General features: G+C 63.1%; 1 protein-coding gene across 1 annotated transcript in view; it reads left to right on the forward strand.

The window, feature by feature from the left end:
* Positions 1-10,832: 10,832 nt before the first annotated feature.
* PDE2A (phosphodiesterase 2A) overlaps positions 10,833-18,654 on the forward strand; it is a gene marked incomplete at both ends in the record, with an annotated part of 49,322 nt that continues 41,500 nt past the window's right edge. The window contains one exon of the mRNA XM_084280535.1: positions 10,833-10,900. Coding sequence (XP_084136661.1) covers positions 10,833-10,900 — 68 coding nt within the window. The remainder of the gene's footprint in view (positions 10,901-18,654) is intronic.

The following is an 18,654-nucleotide window of genomic DNA, read 5'->3' on the forward strand; positions in this document are numbered from 1 at the left end:
CCCCCCGCCACCTGTTCCACCCCCCCGGACCCCTCTGGCCTCAGCTTCCCCCGCCCGTGGCTCAGCCCCAGGTCTGGGTGTCAGGAGAGGGGCAGAGCCCCCAGCTCTGTGCCCCCCCCCCGCCTCGCTGCTCTGCTGGGTGACACGGGGGCTGCTGGTGGCCAGAGCTCTGCAGGAGGAGCCCCCGGGGAGGGAGTGGGGACCAGGGGATGGTCTCAGTGCACAGCAGTGTCTGGATACTCGCCCAACACCCATCCCTCCATCCCTCCCTCCGCCCATCCATCCATCCATCCATCCATCCATCCATCCATCCATCCATCCCTCCATCCCCCATCCCTCTGTCCCCCATCCCTCCATCCATCCATCCATCCATCCATCCATCCATCCATCCATCCATCCCTCCATCCATCCCTCCCTCCCTCCCTCCATCCCCCATCCCTCTGTCCCCCATCCCTCCGTCCTCCATCCCTCCATCCTTCCATCCATCCCTCCATCCCCCATCCATCCATCCATCCATCCATCCATCCATCCATCCATCCACCCACCCATCCCTCCCTCCCTCCATCCCCCATCCCTCTGTCCCCCATCCCTCCGTCCTCCATCCCTCCATCCCTCCATCCCTCCATCCATCCATCCATCCATCCATCCATCCATCCATCCATCCATCCCCCATCCATCCATGAGATTTGGGGTCCCCAGGCCTGGGGACACTGAGCACCAGCACAGGCTGGGAGGGGCTGGACAGTGACAGGGACCCCCGTGGTGTCCCATCCCATAGGATGCTGGGGACCCCTGTGCCTTAACACCCCTGAGGAAGGCGGGAAGTGGTCGGAGCCCCATCGCTGTACCGAGTTTGTGTGTGCTCAGCCTGGCAGCCCAGCCAAGAGCCTGTCTCCTGGGAGCTGGATGGAGCCCACCTACACCTCCCTCTATCTATAGCCCGGCGGAGGCGGGCGCCATGTGACACCTTCCCTGGGCGAGTGATTAATGGAGGAGTCATTTACAAACAGATTAATTAAGGCCCCCCCAGAGGGGCTGCAGCAGGGGAGGGCGAGTCCCTCACCACCACTGCTGCCTCTTCCCAGGGTGCTGGAGCTGCCCCCCAGCCCCGAGCCAAACACATGGGGCAGGGAAATGCTGGGCAGGAAGGTGGGGAAACTGAGGCACAGACCAGCTGCTCAGCCCTGGGGTGGCTGGAGGGTGGGCTGGGGAAACCGAGGCACAGATCACCCATGGGGTGTGTAACACACCCCAGAGCCCCCTCGGGGCATGGAAGGTCTCGGAGCCAGCCCCCCGCTTTCCTCTGGTAAAGGGTGAGCTGGGGAAACTGAGGCACAGACCTCAGCCTTGTGGGGTACAGAGTGTGCAGGCCATAGCCCCTCGCTTTCCTCTGGTGAAGGACAAGCTGGGGAAACTGAGGCACAGGCCACCTGCTCAGCCCTGGGGTGTGCAGAGGGTATCACACCTGGGGTGTGGGGCTGGGTTAGGAGTGCCCCCCCTCTCCCCAGGGCTGTGCTGTGGCCCAGGGTACCACACATGAGGTGTGTGGGGTGCTGCCTGCCCAGTCCCTTGTGGGAAGCACTGGGAACACCCCCCCAACCCATCAAGAACAGCTCAGGGGACACAGCCGGGCTGGGGTCCGAGTCTGATCCTCTCAAATCCCTGGGAATGGGGGGGGCTCCGTGCCCCCAGACTAAATCAGACGCCTTTTGGGGGGGGGGGGCGGCACCCCTCTGTCACCCTCCTCATCTCAGGGAGCTGGGCGACACCCCGGCCTGACGCTGCCCCCATCCCATGGCACCCATAGGGCCTCTCGTCCTCCCCCTTCTCCACGGCACCTCGTCGCGCCGAGCGGCTGCTCCTCCCCACCCCCCCCCCCTAATTCCCCCCCCCCGCCGCCCCCGCTGATCGGCACAGCCGCGCTCCAGCAGACTCCCAAACACTCATTATCCCATCAGCCGCCCCATTAAACTGTCATCGGCTTTGCCAGCCTCTCTGACATCCCCCCCCAAATCCCCCTCCTTTCCTCCCCTCACCTTTCACCCCCCCTCCCACCTTTTCTCCATCCCTGCGTTTCTTTATAATGCTCAGGCTGCTGCCCAGGATCCCCACTGCCTCAGTTTACCCATCCATAAAATAGGCTCAAGCTGGAGGGGGGGAAGGATTTTTGGGGACACCCCCCCCCCCCCCCCCCATTGTGCCCTCCCCAGCTCTGCTCATCCAGAGCGGTGGGAAGGGGCTCTCAATGGTGTGGGAGGAGGACCTGACCCCCAACTCTTGGAGGGGTTTAACAACATAAAGTGATGGGGCAGAGAAAGGCTGAGCTGCTTGAAGCCTTTTACCCAGCCCTGCGCCCCCCCTCCAGCCCGAAATCCGCCCTCCCCGTGCTCCCCCCACCCCCGTGCTCCCCCCACCCCCGTGCTCCCCCCTCCTTCCTCCCCAGCAGCCGCCCACACCCCGCTCCTGCCTAATGGGAGCAATAAAAGACATTTAAATCACTAAATAAGCGTCAAGCAGGTGTGTGTGTGTGGGGGGGGGGGGAGGCAGAAGGGGGGGCAGGGGTGCAGAGGTGGGTTGTGCCTGGGGAAATCAGGGTGCTGGGGTCCCGTGGGATGAGGGGGAATCCTCCTCTCCTGACTCCCCTGGGGTGCCTGGGGAGGGGGCGGCTTGGGGTTGAGATGCTGGTGACAGGTGATGGGGGCTTGTGGTGATGGAGGTGGTGTTTGGGTGGAGGGGCTGCCCCTCCATCTCCCTCCCCCCCACCCCCTCCCCCAGCTTGGTGTGACTGGATGGGAGCCAAACTGGGATTTTCCCAGTTAGAGGGACCCCAACTCCATCCCCATCCCAGTGCCACGGAGCTGCCAAGGGCCCGTCCCAAGGGCAGCGCTGGTTTGGGGAGTGAGGAGGGCCGGGAGGGGAGTGGTACTGGGGAGGGGGACACAGCCCCGTGCCCCCCAACTCCATCCCTGGGTAGCTGCTGGGGGAAGGATGCTCTGCCTGTATCCCGGGTGGTGCTGGGGGAAGGATGCTCTGCCTGTATCCCAGGTGGTGCTGGGGGAAGGATGCTCTGCCTGTATCCCAAGTGGAGCTGGGGGAAGGATGCTCTGCCTGTATCCCGGGTGGTGCTGGGGGAAGGATGCTCTGTCTGTATCCCCTGTGACCAACCGGGCCAGCGTGACTGGGGGGGCAAAGGGGTCACCTGCCACCCCATGACACCGGCTACCCTGTGACACCAGCCACCCCATGGCACCAGCCACCCCATGGCACCAGCCACCCCGTGACACCGGCCACCCCGTGACACTGCCCGTGGCGGCCGGGCCTCGGCACTGCCGGCTCAGGGCTGGCTCTCCCGGGCACATGTCCGGCTGTCAAGCCGCCAGCGCGGCGCTGGGGCGAGGCGGAGCCCACCCCGTCCTTCCCCATCAAGCCCGGGTCAAGCTGCATTCCGTTCAGCACCGGGGCGTCAGTGCCCCCGTCAGCCCGCCAGCATCGCCTCCCGCCCCGCGGGGATGCTCGGGGCGGGGCGGGGGGCGGTCCTCACCCCCCCCCCCCCCCCCCCCCCCGAAATCCCTGCTCCATCCTGGGCACGGAGCAGGGACCAGCACCGAGGCAGCAGGATGGGACCCCTGTGGCTGCCTGTGCCGTGTGGGGTGTGTGGGAAACCCCGAGGCGTGTGGCTCTGTGCACCCCAACACGCCTCGGCACGCCCCAGCACGGGGTCCTGCGCCGGATACACGTGTATGGAGCTCCACACACCCCAAGGTGCCTCAGCATGGGGTTTGGTGCCCCCCTAGACATGTGTGGAGCTCCACACACCCCAAGGTGCCTCAGCATGGGGTTTGGTGCCCCCCTAGACATGTGTGGAGCTCCACACACCCCAAGGTGCCTCAGCATGGGGTTTGGTGCCCCCCTAGACATGTGTGGAGCTCTGTGTGCCCCAACATGCCCTAACATGGGGTTCTGTGCCCCCTACACACGTGTGGAGCTCCACACGCCCCAACATACCTCAACACGAGGTTCGGAGCCCACTACATGTTTGTGGAGCTCCACACACCCCAACATGCCTCAACACAGGGTCCTGCACCTGCTACATGTGTGTGGAGGTCCATGTGCCCCAACACGCCTCAACACGGGGTCCTGTGCCCACTACACATGTGTGTGGAGCTCTGTGTGCCCCAACACGCCTCAACATAGGGTCCTGTGCCCCCTACACACGTGTGCAGCTCCACATCCACCCCAACACCCCTCCACACGGGGTCCTGCACCCGCTACACCCATGTGGAGCTCCACACACCCCCAACACCCCTCCACACGGGGTCCTGCACCCGCTACACCCATGTGGAGCTCCACACACCCCCAACACCCCTCCACACGGGGTCCTGCACCCGCTACACACACGTGGCCAGGCACCCACCAACCAACCTCACCCCCCCCCCCCACGTGTGCACACGCGTGTGATGAACCCACCTCGTGCCATTTCACACCGTCAGACAGGAGCATCCAGCCCCCCAGAAGGGACAATACTGGTGCTAATGACAATTACTGGGATAATAATTAAAGAAAACAAAGCACACCCCCCTAAATCACCCCCCCCCCCCGCCCCCCCAACTCCCAGCACCCCGAGATAAGGTGTGGGACTCACCGCAGGGTTATGTAACAACCCCCCCAGCTCCCTTTGAGGAGAATCGCTGTAAATTGGCTATTTATCGGCACAGCATCCCGCCGGCAGGTTGCCATGGTTACCTGTGAGCCCTGGCAGCCTGATGCCGGGGCGGCATCGTGCCAGTGCCATGTGCCACGGTGCTGTGCTGGTACCTGTTGCTGCACCCCCAGCTTGGTGATGGGGTGGGGGGGGGGGGGGTGTCAGCGCCCATGGATGGAACGTGGGATGCTGCTGGGTATCCCAGGGATGAGATGTTGGGAATGGGGAGAGCTCCCAGCCCCTTCCCAGCCCTCAAGGGGCTCCAGGAGAGCTGGAGAGGGGCTGGTGCCCAGGGCAGGGAGGGCCAGGCCCAGGGGAACAGCCTTGAGCTGCAGGAGGGGGATGGAGAGGGGCTGGGAGGCAGAAATCCTTCCTGGGGAGAGGGGAGGCCCTGGCACAGGGTGCCCAGAGAAGCTGGAGCTGCCCCTGGCTCCCTGGCAGGGTTCAAGGCCAGGCTGGATGGGGCTTGGGGCACCCTGGGCTGGGGCGGGGGGGGACGGGGGCTGTTGGAACTTAGTGATCCTTGAGGTCCCTGCCCACCCAGCCCAGTTTGGGGTCCTTCACCTGCCAAGAAGAGAGGACAGAGGTTGTTGGGAGCAGTGGGAGCAGAACCAAACAAGCCCCACCCCCCCCTCTTTTCCATGGATGGAGCTGAACTTTCTCAGCTGACGCTTCCCTGGGATCCCCATCCCAGTGCTGGGGCTCCCCCCTCCTTGGATCCAGCCCAGTGTTGCTGTTTGGGGGGGTCAGGCCATGGGAAAGGCAGCTGTTGGGGGAATGGGATGGACTGGGGGTTCTGCACCCCCTAACATCCCTCAGTGGCATCTGCCCTGATGTCACACAGAGATCCTGGACTCCTCCCTGCTCATCTGTTGGGTGCTGGATGTTGATTTGGGGGTGCACAGGGATGCACACAGAGGGATCACAGAATCACAGAACCGTAGGGGTGGGAAGGGACCTCCAGAGCCCATCGGGTCCAACCCCCCTGCCAAAGCAGCTCCCTAGGACAGGTCACACAGGTCGGCGTCCAGACGGGGCTGGAATATCTCCAGAGAAGGAGACTCCACACCCCCCTGGGCAGCCTGTCCCAGGGCTCCCTCACCCTCACCGGGAAGAAGCTCTTCCCCAGATTGCTGTGGAACTCCCTGTGCTCCAACTTGAGGCCATCACCCCTTGTCCTGTCCCCACAGACACTGAGCAGAGGCTGGCCATGTCCCCCTGTGTCCCACCCTTCAGATATTGATACCCATTGATCAGATCCCCTCTCAGGCTGCTTCTCTCCAGGCTGAACAGCCCCAGCTCCCTCAGCCTTTCCTCACAGGGGAGATGCTCCAGACCTTTCATCATCTCCGTGTCCCTCCTCTGGACTCTCTCCAGGAGATCCCTGTCCCTTTTATCCCAGGGAGCCCAGAACTGGACACAACACTGCAGGTGGGGCCTGACCAGGGCAGAGCAGAGGGGGAGGATCCCCTCCTGTGACCTGCTGGCCACGCTCCTTTTGATGCCCCCAGGATCCCATTGGCCTCCTTGGGCACACTGCTGGCTCATGGCCACCCTGTCACCCACCAGGACCCCCAGGTCCTTCCCCGCAGAGCTCCTCTCCAGCAGCTCACCCCCAGCCTGTACTGATACAAGTAGCTTCCCAGCTGCAAGACTCTCCTCTTGCTGCTATTAAACCTCATGCTGGATGAGACCACTGTAGGGACACCCTGCAAGGAGGGAAGCAGAGCACTGCTCACTCCCCATCCCATTGTGCAGAGGCTGAGCCACCATGGGGGAATACCTCTGGAGCAAGGAACACTGGATGGATGGATGGATGGATGGATGGATGGATGGATGGATGGATGGATGGATGGATGGATGGATAATGGATGGATGAATGGATGGAGGGAGGGATGGATGGATGGATGGATGGATGGGTGGATGGATGTGGGATGGATGAGTGTCTGGAATGCAGCAGCACTGAGCACGTGGCTCTGAGCCCTTTCATAGGACAAGTATCTGCCCAGCAAATCGCTGTGTGTCAGCAGACACATCTCCATTAGCGTTGGGATTGGCACCCAGCACAATGAGCCTGTGAGGACAATGAGCTGCTCTTCAGAGCCAGGGGAAAAGAATTCAATCAAGGATTCAAGGAGGCTCCACTGGAGTTGAAAGAATTCCCTGATTCCAAGGGCACGGAGCTGTGATGGAGCCATTGGAAAGGCCGGAGAGATTGAGACAGGCGGCTCCGTGGCAGCACCGGGAGCGGGGAACCGGCTGCTGAACGGGACGCTGCTGCAGGCTGGAGATGGGGAACAGGAGGGATTTGTCCTGTTTTGGGACACCTGGTTTTGGGATACCCTGTGGCGGGATACTGTCCCCTCCATGGGAGGTGGTGCACCCGTTGGAGGCCGAGAATCAGGGAATCTCAGAATCCCAGACTGGTCTGGGTTGGAAGGGACCCCAAGGGTCACAGAGCTCCAACCCCCCTGCCACAGGCAGGGACACCAACCTCCAGGCCTGGAGCTACACAAGGTTGCCCAGGGCCCCATCCAACCTGGCCTTGAACACCCCCAGGGATGGGGCACCCACCCCCTCTCTGGGCAGCCCCTTCCAGCCCCTCACCACTCTCTCTGGAAAGAACTTCCCCCAATATCTCATCTCACCCTTCCCTCCTCCAGCTTCACTCCATCCCCCTTGTCCTGCCAGTCTCTGTCCTTTAACAAGCCGATTCCCCTCCTGTTTCTCTGCTCCCTTCAGGGACGGGAAGGCTGCAATGAGGTCCCCCCACAGCCTTCTCTTCTCCAGGCTGAACCAGCCCAGCTCCCTCAGCCTCTCTCCATAGGGGAGGTGAGCAGTGGAAGAGGTGGCCCAAAGAGCTCGGCTGGTGTCCATCCTTGGGCATGGATGGATGGATGATGGATGGGGAGCAGCCCTGAGGAGGAGTTCAGGGTGTTGGGGGATGAGAAGCTCAACCTGATCCCTCACACTGTGCTGTGGGACCAGCAGGGCTGGGACAGGGGGATTCTGCCCCTCTGCTCTGGGACACAGACCCCCTGGCAGTGCTGCCTCCAGCTCGGGGGTCCCCAGGACAAGGAGGACACAGAGCTGTGGGAGCCAGTCCCCAGGAGATGATGGGAGGGCTGGAGCCCCTCTGCTCTGGAGCCAGGCTGGGAGAGCTGGGCTGGCTCAGCCTGGAGAAGAGAAGGCTGCTTCTGGGGAGAGCTCCCAGCCCCTTCCCATCCCTCAAGGGGCTCCAGGAGAGCTGGAGAGGGGCTGGTGCCCAGGGCAGGGAGGGCCAGGCCCAGGGGAACGGCCTTGAGCTGCAGGAGGGGGATGGAGAGGGGCTGGGAGGCAGAAATCCTTCCTGGGGAGGGGGGAGGCCCTGGCACAGGGTGTCCAGAGAAGCTGGGGCTGCCCCTGGCTCCCTGGCAGGGCTCAAGGCCAGGTTGGATGGGGCTTGGGGCACCCTGGGCTGGGGAGGGTGTCCCTGCTTGTGGCAGGGGAGCACTGGGGGGGATCTGGGGTCCCTGCTCACCCAAACAGGTCTGTGACTCTCTAAGTCCTGGCCTCCTGGACAGGAGGTTGCCCTACACACCTGGAGACCCTGCCCTGCAGCCACCCCCCTAGGGGACATCACAGGTGTGGGAGGGGACAGGCTGCTGCAGTCAGCACCCACCCAGCACATCCCTCCTGCTCCTGGCATGGTGGAGGGGCCACCCAGTGATATCCCCCAGCGACGCCCACCCAGTGATCCCACCCAGTGATCCCACCCAGTGATTCCCCCTCAGTGATCCCCCCCAGTGATGCCCCTCCAGTGATGCCCCCCCAGTGGTCCCCTCCTAGAGATGCCCCCCCCCGGTGATCCCACCCAGTGATTCCCCCTCAGTGATCCCCCCCAGTGATGCCCCCCCCAGTGCTCCACCCCAGAGATGCCCCCCCAGCGCCTGTGCCCCTTCCACCCCCAGTACTTTGGGTTTGCTCTGGGAGGTCAGGAGCATGGAGATGCCCACAGACACCAAGGGGGTTTGCTGTAGGGACCCCCACCTTCTCCAAACAGTTTCTTGGGGTGACAGGTCACCTGAAGGGAGCAGGTGGGGACCAGCCCTCACCCACCCAAAAGTCACATCCACCCCAAGGTCTCACCCACCCCAAGGGTTCACCCACCCAAAGGTCTCACCCAGCTCAAGATCTCATCCTTCTGACATCTGTGCACTGTCCCTCAGCTGGGTGGGACCCCGTCACCCTTGGGTGCTCATGAAACCAACCCCAAACCCTCCCCAAAGCCTGGAGAGGAGGTTGGATGCCAGGAACACACCGGTGTGGTGGTCCCAGCCTGACATCTGGGTCTGGTTGGTCCCTCCTGGTGGGTCCTACACCCGGATCCGCTCTGACCTTCTCAGCTGCTTCAGCCTGGGGACCTTTGCCAGACTAAACCCCCTCTTGGGACTGAGGGAGCTTGGGATAAACAACCAGCTTTTCCGGGAAAGGAAGGAATCCCGGAGATGACGTGGAGAGGCGGCTCTGTCACCCAGGGACGGGGTGAGCAGCCTCCATGGGTGTCTCACCCGCCTTATTCCCTGCACTCATCCCATCACCATCACTCCAGGGACCCTGGGGCACCCAGACACATCCCTCCATCATGGATCTGAGGTCACCCTGAGGTTTTGGGCTCTGGAAAGTCTCCAAGAAGCCCTGGCAGGAAGCAAGGCAGAGCCAGCTCTGTGCTGTCCACATCTCCACTGGAGCCCAGAAACTCAGGATGGACTAAAAAGTGACATTCTGGCCAGTACCACCACAGTTTCCCCCCAACAAGGAGTGTTGGATGTGCTCCCAAAACCCTGGTGAGATGTGGTTTGAGGGATAACCACTCAATATCCATCCCAGCTGGTGGGTTCATGAAGGAGCCGGGGAGTCACCGTGGATCCAGGCTGATTTTAACACCATGTTCCTCCCTTCTCCCCACCCCAAGTGACCCTGGAGGGATGGAGACCCACCAGGCCAGTGAAGAGCACCCAAACCAGCTGCTTTTGGTGGGAAATCTCCTTACACAAAACCTACCTCCCTGTTTTGGGGGGGATGGGGCTGGGTGGGTACCGCTGTGCTGCATGCAGAGGGATGCTGCAAAGCCTCCGGACCCCAGAGATGCTCCTGGGTTCACAGCAGCCCTGGGGCAGGGACCTCCGGGACCAGCACTGCCCAGTACCCCCAGATCAGAGACCTCTGGGACCAGTACTGCCTAGTACCCCCAGATCAGAGGCCTCTGGGACCAGCGCTGCCCAGTACCCCCAGATCAGGGACCTCTGGGACCAGTACTGCCCAGTACCCCCAGATCAGGAACCTCCAGGACCAGTACTGCCCAGTACACCCAGGACAGGGACCTCTGGGACCAGTATTTCCCAATAACCCCAGGATCAGGGACCTCCAGGACCAGTACTGCCCAGTACACCCAGGACAGGGACCTCTGGGACCAGTATTTCCCAATAACCCCAGGATCAGGGACCTCCAGGACCAGCACTGCCCAGTATCCCCGGGACAGGGACCTCTGGGACCAGCACTGCCCAGTACCCCCAAATCAGGGACCTCCAGGACCAGCGCTGCCCATTACCCTCGGGCCAGGGACCTTCCTGTTGTCCATCTCTTCCCGCTGCCTCCCGCTGCCCCCGGGGCAGGGCCGTGCCCGGGGAGCGCGGGGAGGGCAGGGCTGGCCATGCCTCACCAGACAAAGGCACCGGCCCCCCGGCGCGGCGCGGCGCGGCGGGCGCGGCCGGGCGCGGCCCCCGGCGGGCGGCTGCGGGCGGCAGGTGCGGACCCCTTCGGCCCCTCCGGCGGAGCGGCTCGGCCCCCGCCCAAACCCGCGGAGCCGCAGCGGCGCCGTCAATCAACGGCGGCCCCCCCCACGCTTCTCCCCCCCCCCTCCCTCCCTCCCTCCCTCCCTCCCTCCCTCCCTCCCTCCCTCCGCTTCTTCCCTTCCCTCCCCTCCCGCACGCCTCGGCGCGCTGCATCCAGCTTGGTGACAGCGACGGGCTGGAGACACGGCGGGAGGTTCCTCTCCCAGCCGGCACCGAGAAGCGGGTTCGGCGGCTCCTCGTTGCCCGCAGCCCTCGCCGGCAGCTCTCGCCGAGCCCCCGCCGAAGCATGCGGAGCCATGGGCCAGGGCTGCGGACACTCCATCCTCTGCCGGAGCCAGCCCTACCAGGCGGCCGCGTCTGACCTGTGAGTGCCCCACATCCCCCCCCCTCGCCGCCCCATTTCCCCCCACCCCCCCAGCCCCCCCACCGGGGATGGAGATGGGGTCGGGAGGCGGATTGGGGAGGAAGAGGAGGGTGGCGGGGGGGGCTGGGGGTGGGGGGGAACTGCGCCGAGAGGGAGGGATGCTCGGCTCCGGGGGTGATGCCGGGTGAAGGAGTGAGGGAGACATTGGGGAGAGGGGAGGCAGGAAAAAGTTCCTCCTGCCTGACAGCTGGCGGGGGAGGGGGGTGGGTGGCGGGGGAATGACAGGCTGCTGCGACCTTTCCCCCCAGCGCACGCTCCCCCTCCCCTCCTTTCCCCCCCCCCCCCAGCCACCTGTGCTGGCCCGGGGCAGGTCACCACTGAGCGCTGACCCAAGGGCTGGGTGTGAAGAGCATCTCCCCAATTCCCTCGCCTCCCTCACCCCGTGGGGGTTTCCTTCAGGGGTGGAAGGCTGCCGGCCGGCGGGTGGGCTTGTGGTGGTGGTGGGGGAGCCCCGGGTGACTTTGTGAAACGCAGGTCAGGCCTCAGAATCATGGTTTTGGCGTCTCCACGCAGGGCAAAGAGAACCCCCCCCACCCCCCCACCCCCCAAGCACACCCACCCATGCACGTGACAGGTCTGGGGGTGCCGGTGTCGCCAAGCCCCCTTCCCAATGTGACATGGTGGGGAAGGGGCTCTGGGAACCCCAGGGATCCCTGTTCTGTTTCACAGGCACGAGGGGCTTTGCGTAGGGTGACCTTGCTGAGGGATGACAGTGCTCCCTCAGAGCCTTGAAGGGTGCTGCTCCGGGGAGCCCACGTGGGGAGAGGGGCTGAGCTGGCTCACGGGACGGTGCCCAAATTCCTGTCGCCCACGGGCTGGGCTGGGGATGGTGAGACCCCCCCCCGGCCCTGCGTGCGCACGCGTAGCGCTCACGAGGCTCCACAGCTGCCGGGGAGCAGAGGCTGCGCAGGGGCGAGTCGCAGTACGTGGGTGCTCTGCCTCCTGGGTACCCACACATCCCGGGTTCCCCCCCATACCCCCCTCGCTCCCCGCAGCAGTACCTGGGATCAGACCCCACGTTGCTGGAGGGGTGAGCTGATCCCGCGGCGGGGTGGAAGGGGATGAGGAGGAAGGATGCTCCGGGCTTGGATTCCTTTGTCTGGCCGTGCTGGCTCCATGTGCTCAGGCTGAACCGGGACCACCACTCCCGGGGGGGCACCTCTCCATGCGGGGATGTACCCGGGAGCAGCCTCAGGTCTCTGGGAGCGGCTGCTTTTTGGGCAGGACAGAACCCATTGTGGCACCAGGCAAGCTGCTGCCTGTTCCCATTCCCACCCCAGCCCCACATCCTTCCCTCCAGCATCACCAGCTTTTCGCACCTTCTCCAGGTGACCTTCATCAGCTGGAGGAGTTCACTTCTCCCCTTCCAAAATCCCCTCTCCTGCATACACTGTGGCGCAGGGATTAGGCCAGGGGTACCCCCTCCAAGCTCCTCCACGGGCAGCATCCTCCCCCCGCCCCACTCCCAGCTCTCCTGGCTGGCTCCCTGGTGCTCGCTTTGTTCCCTGCAGAGATCCTTTCACGCTGCTGCCTCAACATGTGCCCGTGGCCTTTGCTTGAAGCGAAACACACAAAGGTCCCGAAATGCCGCTCCATCCCCACGTCTCCTCGGGCTGCTGTGGCTCTGCTGACCCTCAGCAGCTCTCTAATGCCTCTGAAGGGAGGTAAATGCCACCCAAACTTGGGGCTGCACCCCTTGAACCGCCTGGGGCAGGAGTGGTGAACCCCAAGATGCTCCTTTCCCCCCCATTTTTAGATAGAACCTCTGGTCCTTCCTAGGTGCTTGTTCCCATCCCTGGGCTGGGGATGCAGGAGGTGGGGAAGCTTCCCAAAAACATCTCCAGGGATGGATGCCCCCCCCATTTTACCCAGGATAGAACCTCTGGTCCTTCCTAGATGCTTGTCCCCATCCCTGTATGCCCTGAAGCAGGGATGCAGGAGGTGGGGAAGCTTCCCAAAAGCATCTCCAGGGACGGATGCCCTCATTGCCCCTTTCAGCGGGGCGATGCTGCCCGCGGGCTGCCTGGCTCCGCTCGAGCTCCGCGTCCTTGGACGCAGCGATGCCGAAGTGCCGCCGCCGTGGGGCCCAGGAGCCATCAGCAGGCCCCATCTCTCACGTTGGGAGCTCATATCCCTCACAGGGAGCCAGTCGAGCGCTGCTTGGCGTTATCCAGGTCACGGTTTAACCCGCTTCTTCCTCCTTTTCCTTCCCCCCCTCTCCTTCCCCGGTGAGATGAGCGTTCCTGGGTGGGCGGCTCCTGACCCGGTTTAGCGGTGCTGGGGTGAGGTGCTGCCCGTGGTGCCTGGATCTGCTGCGCCCTCACAGCGCCTGGAGCTGGGGGGAGAAGCAGCTGAGCTCCGGGGGCTGGAAACGCGGAGGAGGAGACGATGCTCTGAGCATCCCTGCGGGAAAGGACCCGGCTCAGCAGAGGCTGGGAGAGGTCAGGGCTTCCTCCTCCTCCTCCTTCTCTTCCTCCTCCTCCTCTGTCTCTCTCTGCTGCTGGCAGCGCTTCTGGTGCTTGTCTGGCAGGAGCCCACCCAGGGATGTGTGAACTGGACAAGTGTCACCGTGCCGGTGACAGGGACGGTGCCGGGTGTGTGATGGATGATGGGCAGCAGCTGGGACCGGGGGCTTTGGGACCCGTGGTGATGCCAGGACTGGGATGGCATGTCCCCAGGGTGATGGCAGGACTGGGATGGCGTGTCCCTCAGTGGTGTGCCCCCATCAAGACTTGTGCAAGGGCGATGGGGTACCACACCATCCCCATCTTACCTCCCCAATGCACCTACCCAGGAGCTGCATCCTCTGGGGTCCTGGCCTGGGGGGTGCCCAGGCCCAGGGGAGGAGCTGGAGGTGCCACTCACAATGCTGCTGTCCCAACCTGTCACTCCATCAGAGGGACCCCCCCCATCCCACCCCACCTCATGCATCCTCATGAGCACCACGGATAATACCGACTCCATCATCTGCCATGGCCAGGGGTGGCCATGAACCCACTGACCAGGGGTTTGGTGGGGTTCGGGCACCCCCATCGTGGTACCAGGGGGGTCCTTGTGCTGGGAGGTTTCTGGGGCAATTCAGCATCACCCAGCGGGCGGGAAGCTGGAGCTCAGAGGTGCCTTCACAGCGGGGTGCTGCAGGCACCCTGCATCTCTGCGTGGGGGTGTCCCTGGCTGGCTGGGTGGGTGGGTATGGGGGGACCCTGTCCAGGAGCTTCCCCTCCACCCCACTGAGCATCCTCAGCCTCAGAGCAGCGAGAATCAACCAAATCCAGGGCATCACCTCCAACCGAACCCCTCCTGCATCCTGCATCCCTCCAGCAGCTCCGGGAGGATGAGCATCCAGCCTCCAGCTCCTCCGTTGCTGGGGGGGGATGGATGGATGCAGGAGACCCCAGGGGCAGCAGCCTTTTCTGGGAATCCCTCCTGCATCCTGCTCTCCTCTGAACCCCCATCCCTGCTTTCGCTTTTGTCTCCTTCCCGGCTCCCACGTGGCTCTCTGGGAGCTGGGCTGGGATGCAGCCAGGAACACAGGGCCAGGAGCTGCCTGGGACTTTAGGCCTGACCAGTTTGCACCAGTAAAACGTGCTGAGCTGCCTCTGATAATGGATTGGGCTGGTCTGGAGGTGGAGGGGGGTGTGTGTGTGAGGGATGGAGGGCGCTGGGAGATGCTTTGTCTGCTGCTGTGGCACTGGGGAGGGGGTTTAGGTGATAGAGGAGAATTCTGGCAGCTTGCACCCTCCCCCTTGTCAAGGGTGGGTGGGGGTCTTGCCTGCCTTGCACCAAGGTTTGCTGCTTGGGGGGGGGTGTAGTTGGAGTTTGGGTTGGGGGTCTCTGGATGGTGGTCTGTGATGCTGTGGGCAGCAGAAGAGTGTCCCCAAACCTCCTCATCTGAGAGGGATTAGGGGTTTGGGGGGGGGGGGGGAAACTAGGATGCTCCCCAAGTCTGGGCTCAGAACTGTCCTAGGGGGTGGTTATTTGGCAGCAGCAGCAGCCCCTGGTACTGCTCCCATCACTGAAGCCTGCGTGGGCAGGGTCTGGGGGGGGGTGGTGTGTGTTGGGGGGGGGAAGGAGGACTCAAGAACTTGTGGGGAGCATCTTTGGGGGGTTCAAGCCTCCTGGGTCTCCATCAGTTTGGGTTTTCTGTAACAAATCAAAGGACAAAAGGGGTTTATTTCCCCTGGGAAATATTAAAACCTGATTTTTCTGAAAGGGGGGGGGGGTGGGGAAAGGGGGGAGAGTTCAGGGTTTGGATCCCCATGTTGTTACTGGTGAGGATGAGCGGTCGGCATGTTTCAGCCTCCCCAAAACAGCTGTGCTGGAGAACCGCTGCATCTGAGGAGCCACCCCCCCCCCAAAACTTCCCCTGTGCCCCCCCCACCCCAGCAGCACTGGGTGCAGGAGTGATGACTCCACCAGAAGCCTCCCTTTGCCTTGCAACCGCTTCCCAGCCCCTTCCCAGTTGGGTGACTCAGAAGCCACCCAGGAGCTATTTATAACCAGCCTTTCGGAGGCTGAGACGGGTGGATGGCTCCCCCCCCCCCCCTCACCCCCCCTTCCACCTCCTCTCTCCTCCAGCTGCCACTGGCCAAACACAGATATGCTCCCCTTGGCTTCACCCCCCCAACCCAGCATGGGGGCCACTAAGTTTTGGGGTCTGGTTGCTATGGGATGCTGATGCTCCCCTCTGTGAAACCCCTCCCCACTGATGGGCACCCCAAATCCTGCCCTCCCCCCGAATTCCCCCTCCATCTCCAGGCAGAACCCATCCCTACCTGAGGCTGCAGGGAGCTGTAGCCCAGGAGGTGACAGCTCCCAGGTCTGGATGACACCCAGCCTGGCTCCCCTGAGGGCACGGCTCCCTGCCAAGGCACAGTGAGGATGCCACACTGCTGGGAGGTGACAGTGTGTTTGGGGACAAAGCCAGCAGGGCCATGCACCCCATCTGGGTGGAACTGGGGTGTCCGTACAGCTTTGGGATGGGGCTTATCCTCTCCAAGGGCTGCTCCATGGCCCTGCTCCCACAGCCAGGATGGATCCCCAGCCCTGTCCTTGAGCTAGAGCCCAACTGAAAGGGCACAAGCCATGGATGCCACCGTGTTGTCCTCACTCTCCAAAAAAAAAAGGGGCTTTTCCCTGTTTTTTTAAGCCCTGGATAACAACCAGGCTGATGGCAGTGACTTTCCTGCATGGAAGAAGGAGGGGGAAGCCGTGGAGCCTTTAGGAAAGCATCTTTGGCCGTGCTGAGAGGGCTGGGTACTGGTAAAGGCTCAAGCAGGGTGATGGTACATCCCATAATGATACTGGGATCAGCTACTCGAGGCAGGAAACCTCTTCCCTGTCAGTGCTGGGGAGCTGGGAGCTCCCGCTGCTGGGTACCAGTCATGGGACAGGCTGGATCGGGGTGGTGTGTGGTCCTGAGCGTGGTCCTGGGGGAGCTGTGGGACATGGGGACACCCCCCCAGCCCCTACCCCTGGGTCCTTCTGCTGCTCCTTGAGGTTCTGGGTAGCTGGGAAAGTGGGGTGCGGGGTGCTCCAGGCTCTGGTTCAGGTGGGCTCAGCTTTCCTGTGTCTGCTGTGGGGTTTAGGCTAGGACTAGGATTAGGGCTGGGGCTAGGGTTAGGACTAAGATTAGGTCTGGGGCTAGGACTAGGATTAGGTCTGGGCTCAGGCTTGGGCTAGGATTAGGGCTGGGACAAGGTTTAGGGCTAGGGCTGGGGCTAGGGCCAGGATTAGGATTAGGTCTGGGGTTTGGGCTAGGACTAGGATTAAGGTTGGGCTCAGGCTTGGGCTAGTATTAGGGCTGGGGCTAGGTTTAGGGCTAGGAATAGGGCTGGGGCTAGGATTAGGACTGGGGCTACGGACAGGACTAGGGGAGGAGCTAGGTCCAGGCAGAATTAGGGCTGAGACTAGGGCCAGGATTAGGGGTAGGATTGAGGCTAGGGCTAAAGATAGGGCCATAATTAGGATTAGGGCTAAAATTAGGGTGAGGGCCAGGATTAGGACTTGGGCTAAGATTAGGGCTAGTGCTAGGGCCAGCATTAGAAATAGGGACAGGGGTAGGATTAAGGCTAAAGCAAAGGTTCAGGCTAGGGTTAGGGTCAGGATTAGGATTAGGACTGGTGGTAGGGCCAGGCAAGATTAAGCCTAAAGCTAGGGTCAGGATTAGGAGTAGGATTAAATTTAGGCCTAAAGATAGGGCCATAAATAGGATTAGGGCTAGGGCCAAGGTTCAGGCTAGGGACAGGATTAGGGTCAGGGTTAGGGTCAGGGTTAGGGCTAGGACTATGGCCAAATTTAAACCCCGGGCTAGGGCTCTGGTTAGGGCCAGGGCTAACTCTGGGCTTTCCTGGGCCTGGCCCTGGGCCCTGCAGGCTCTTGGCTGTGCATCCTGGGGTCTGTCCCCGTGCCCAAACTCCCCCCTGGCTGAGCTGGGGCTGGGTGGGACCTGCTGTGTGGGACGGGTCCATCATGCCACCCTTCCTAGTGCCACCCGGGGCTGGGGGCACACGCAAGGCCCTGGGGACAGAGCAGATCCTGAGGGCTGAGAAGCTGCTGCCAGCCCCAGGGTGAGCTGGGGGCTGCTCACCAGGTGCCAGGGTGATGGGCACACAGGCATGTGGGAGCGTCCCAGCTCCTCCAGCCCAGTCCCACAGCCACCAGCAGCCATGACAGAGCCCCCGGCCTAGTCCCCAGCTCCTCTTCCCATGGCCTCCCACAGCCATCAGTGGCTGCTGGGTGCCCCAGGGGTCCCTCAGGAGGGGGTGGGGAGATGGTTGGGGCTGGCTCAGTGGTGTGACCTTCATTAATTAGTCTTTGATCTCCCCTGGGCCCCACCATGGGCGCTGCCACCCTGCCGAAACCCCGGGCCCAGCGGGTTGAGACTCCCTCTGGCTCCACAGCCACCCAGAAGAAGCCGTGAGGGGGTGATGGGGGGTCAAGCTCCTGCCCCAAAGGACACAAGGACATCCCCACACAACCCCCAGCCACTGAGGGTTGAGTGGTGTCCCCCAAAATCAGGCACTAAGGTGGCCCTGGGGTGCTGGGTTCCTTCCCAAACTGGGCTGGGGAGCAGAGGCAGGTGCAGATCCCAGTAAGCACCCGCTCTGGAGGACGCCGTGGGAAAAGGGGGGGCTGGTGGTGGGAACTGAGCTCAGGGAGAGGCCAGAGGGGCTCTCAGAGGGGTGTGGGAGTTGTTCCCAGGCAAATGACACCCCCCTGGGACCGGCCATGGCTCGCTGCCAGGCACCCATCTCCCACTGTGCCCCTGCCAGATGGATGGGATGCTCCTGGGGCTGCCCAGCTGCCTGCGGCCCCCCTGGGGACAGCAGGGGCAGGATGTGTGCCGAACGGGGACGCGGGTGGGTGCTGGCGGCTCCTGTGCCCTCCCAAGCATGGATGTATCCCCCCTCCCCCAAATCCAGCTGTCATCATCACCCCCTGTTCCCCGTGGGGGTGGGAGGTCTCCTACCCCCCGGGAACAGCGTGGGAGCTGGTACCTGGGGGGGGGGGGCGTGAGTGGGCTGTGGCTGCTTGGTGAGGATGGAGAGGCTCTGTGGAGGGGGAGGTTTGGCAAGGGGCCCACAGCGCTGCTGGGGGACCCCCCCCTTATCCCACTCCTCCTTATTCCACCCCTCCCCCCTCCCAGCCACTGCGCTGGCAGGGAGATGGGACAGCAGGTCCGTGGGCTGGCA

The sequence above is a fragment of the Gallinula chloropus genome (genome assembly GCF_964237585.1).
Source record: "Gallinula chloropus genome assembly, chromosome: 1".
In the NCBI taxonomy this organism is placed as follows: domain Eukaryota; kingdom Metazoa; phylum Chordata; class Aves; order Gruiformes; family Rallidae; genus Gallinula; species Gallinula chloropus.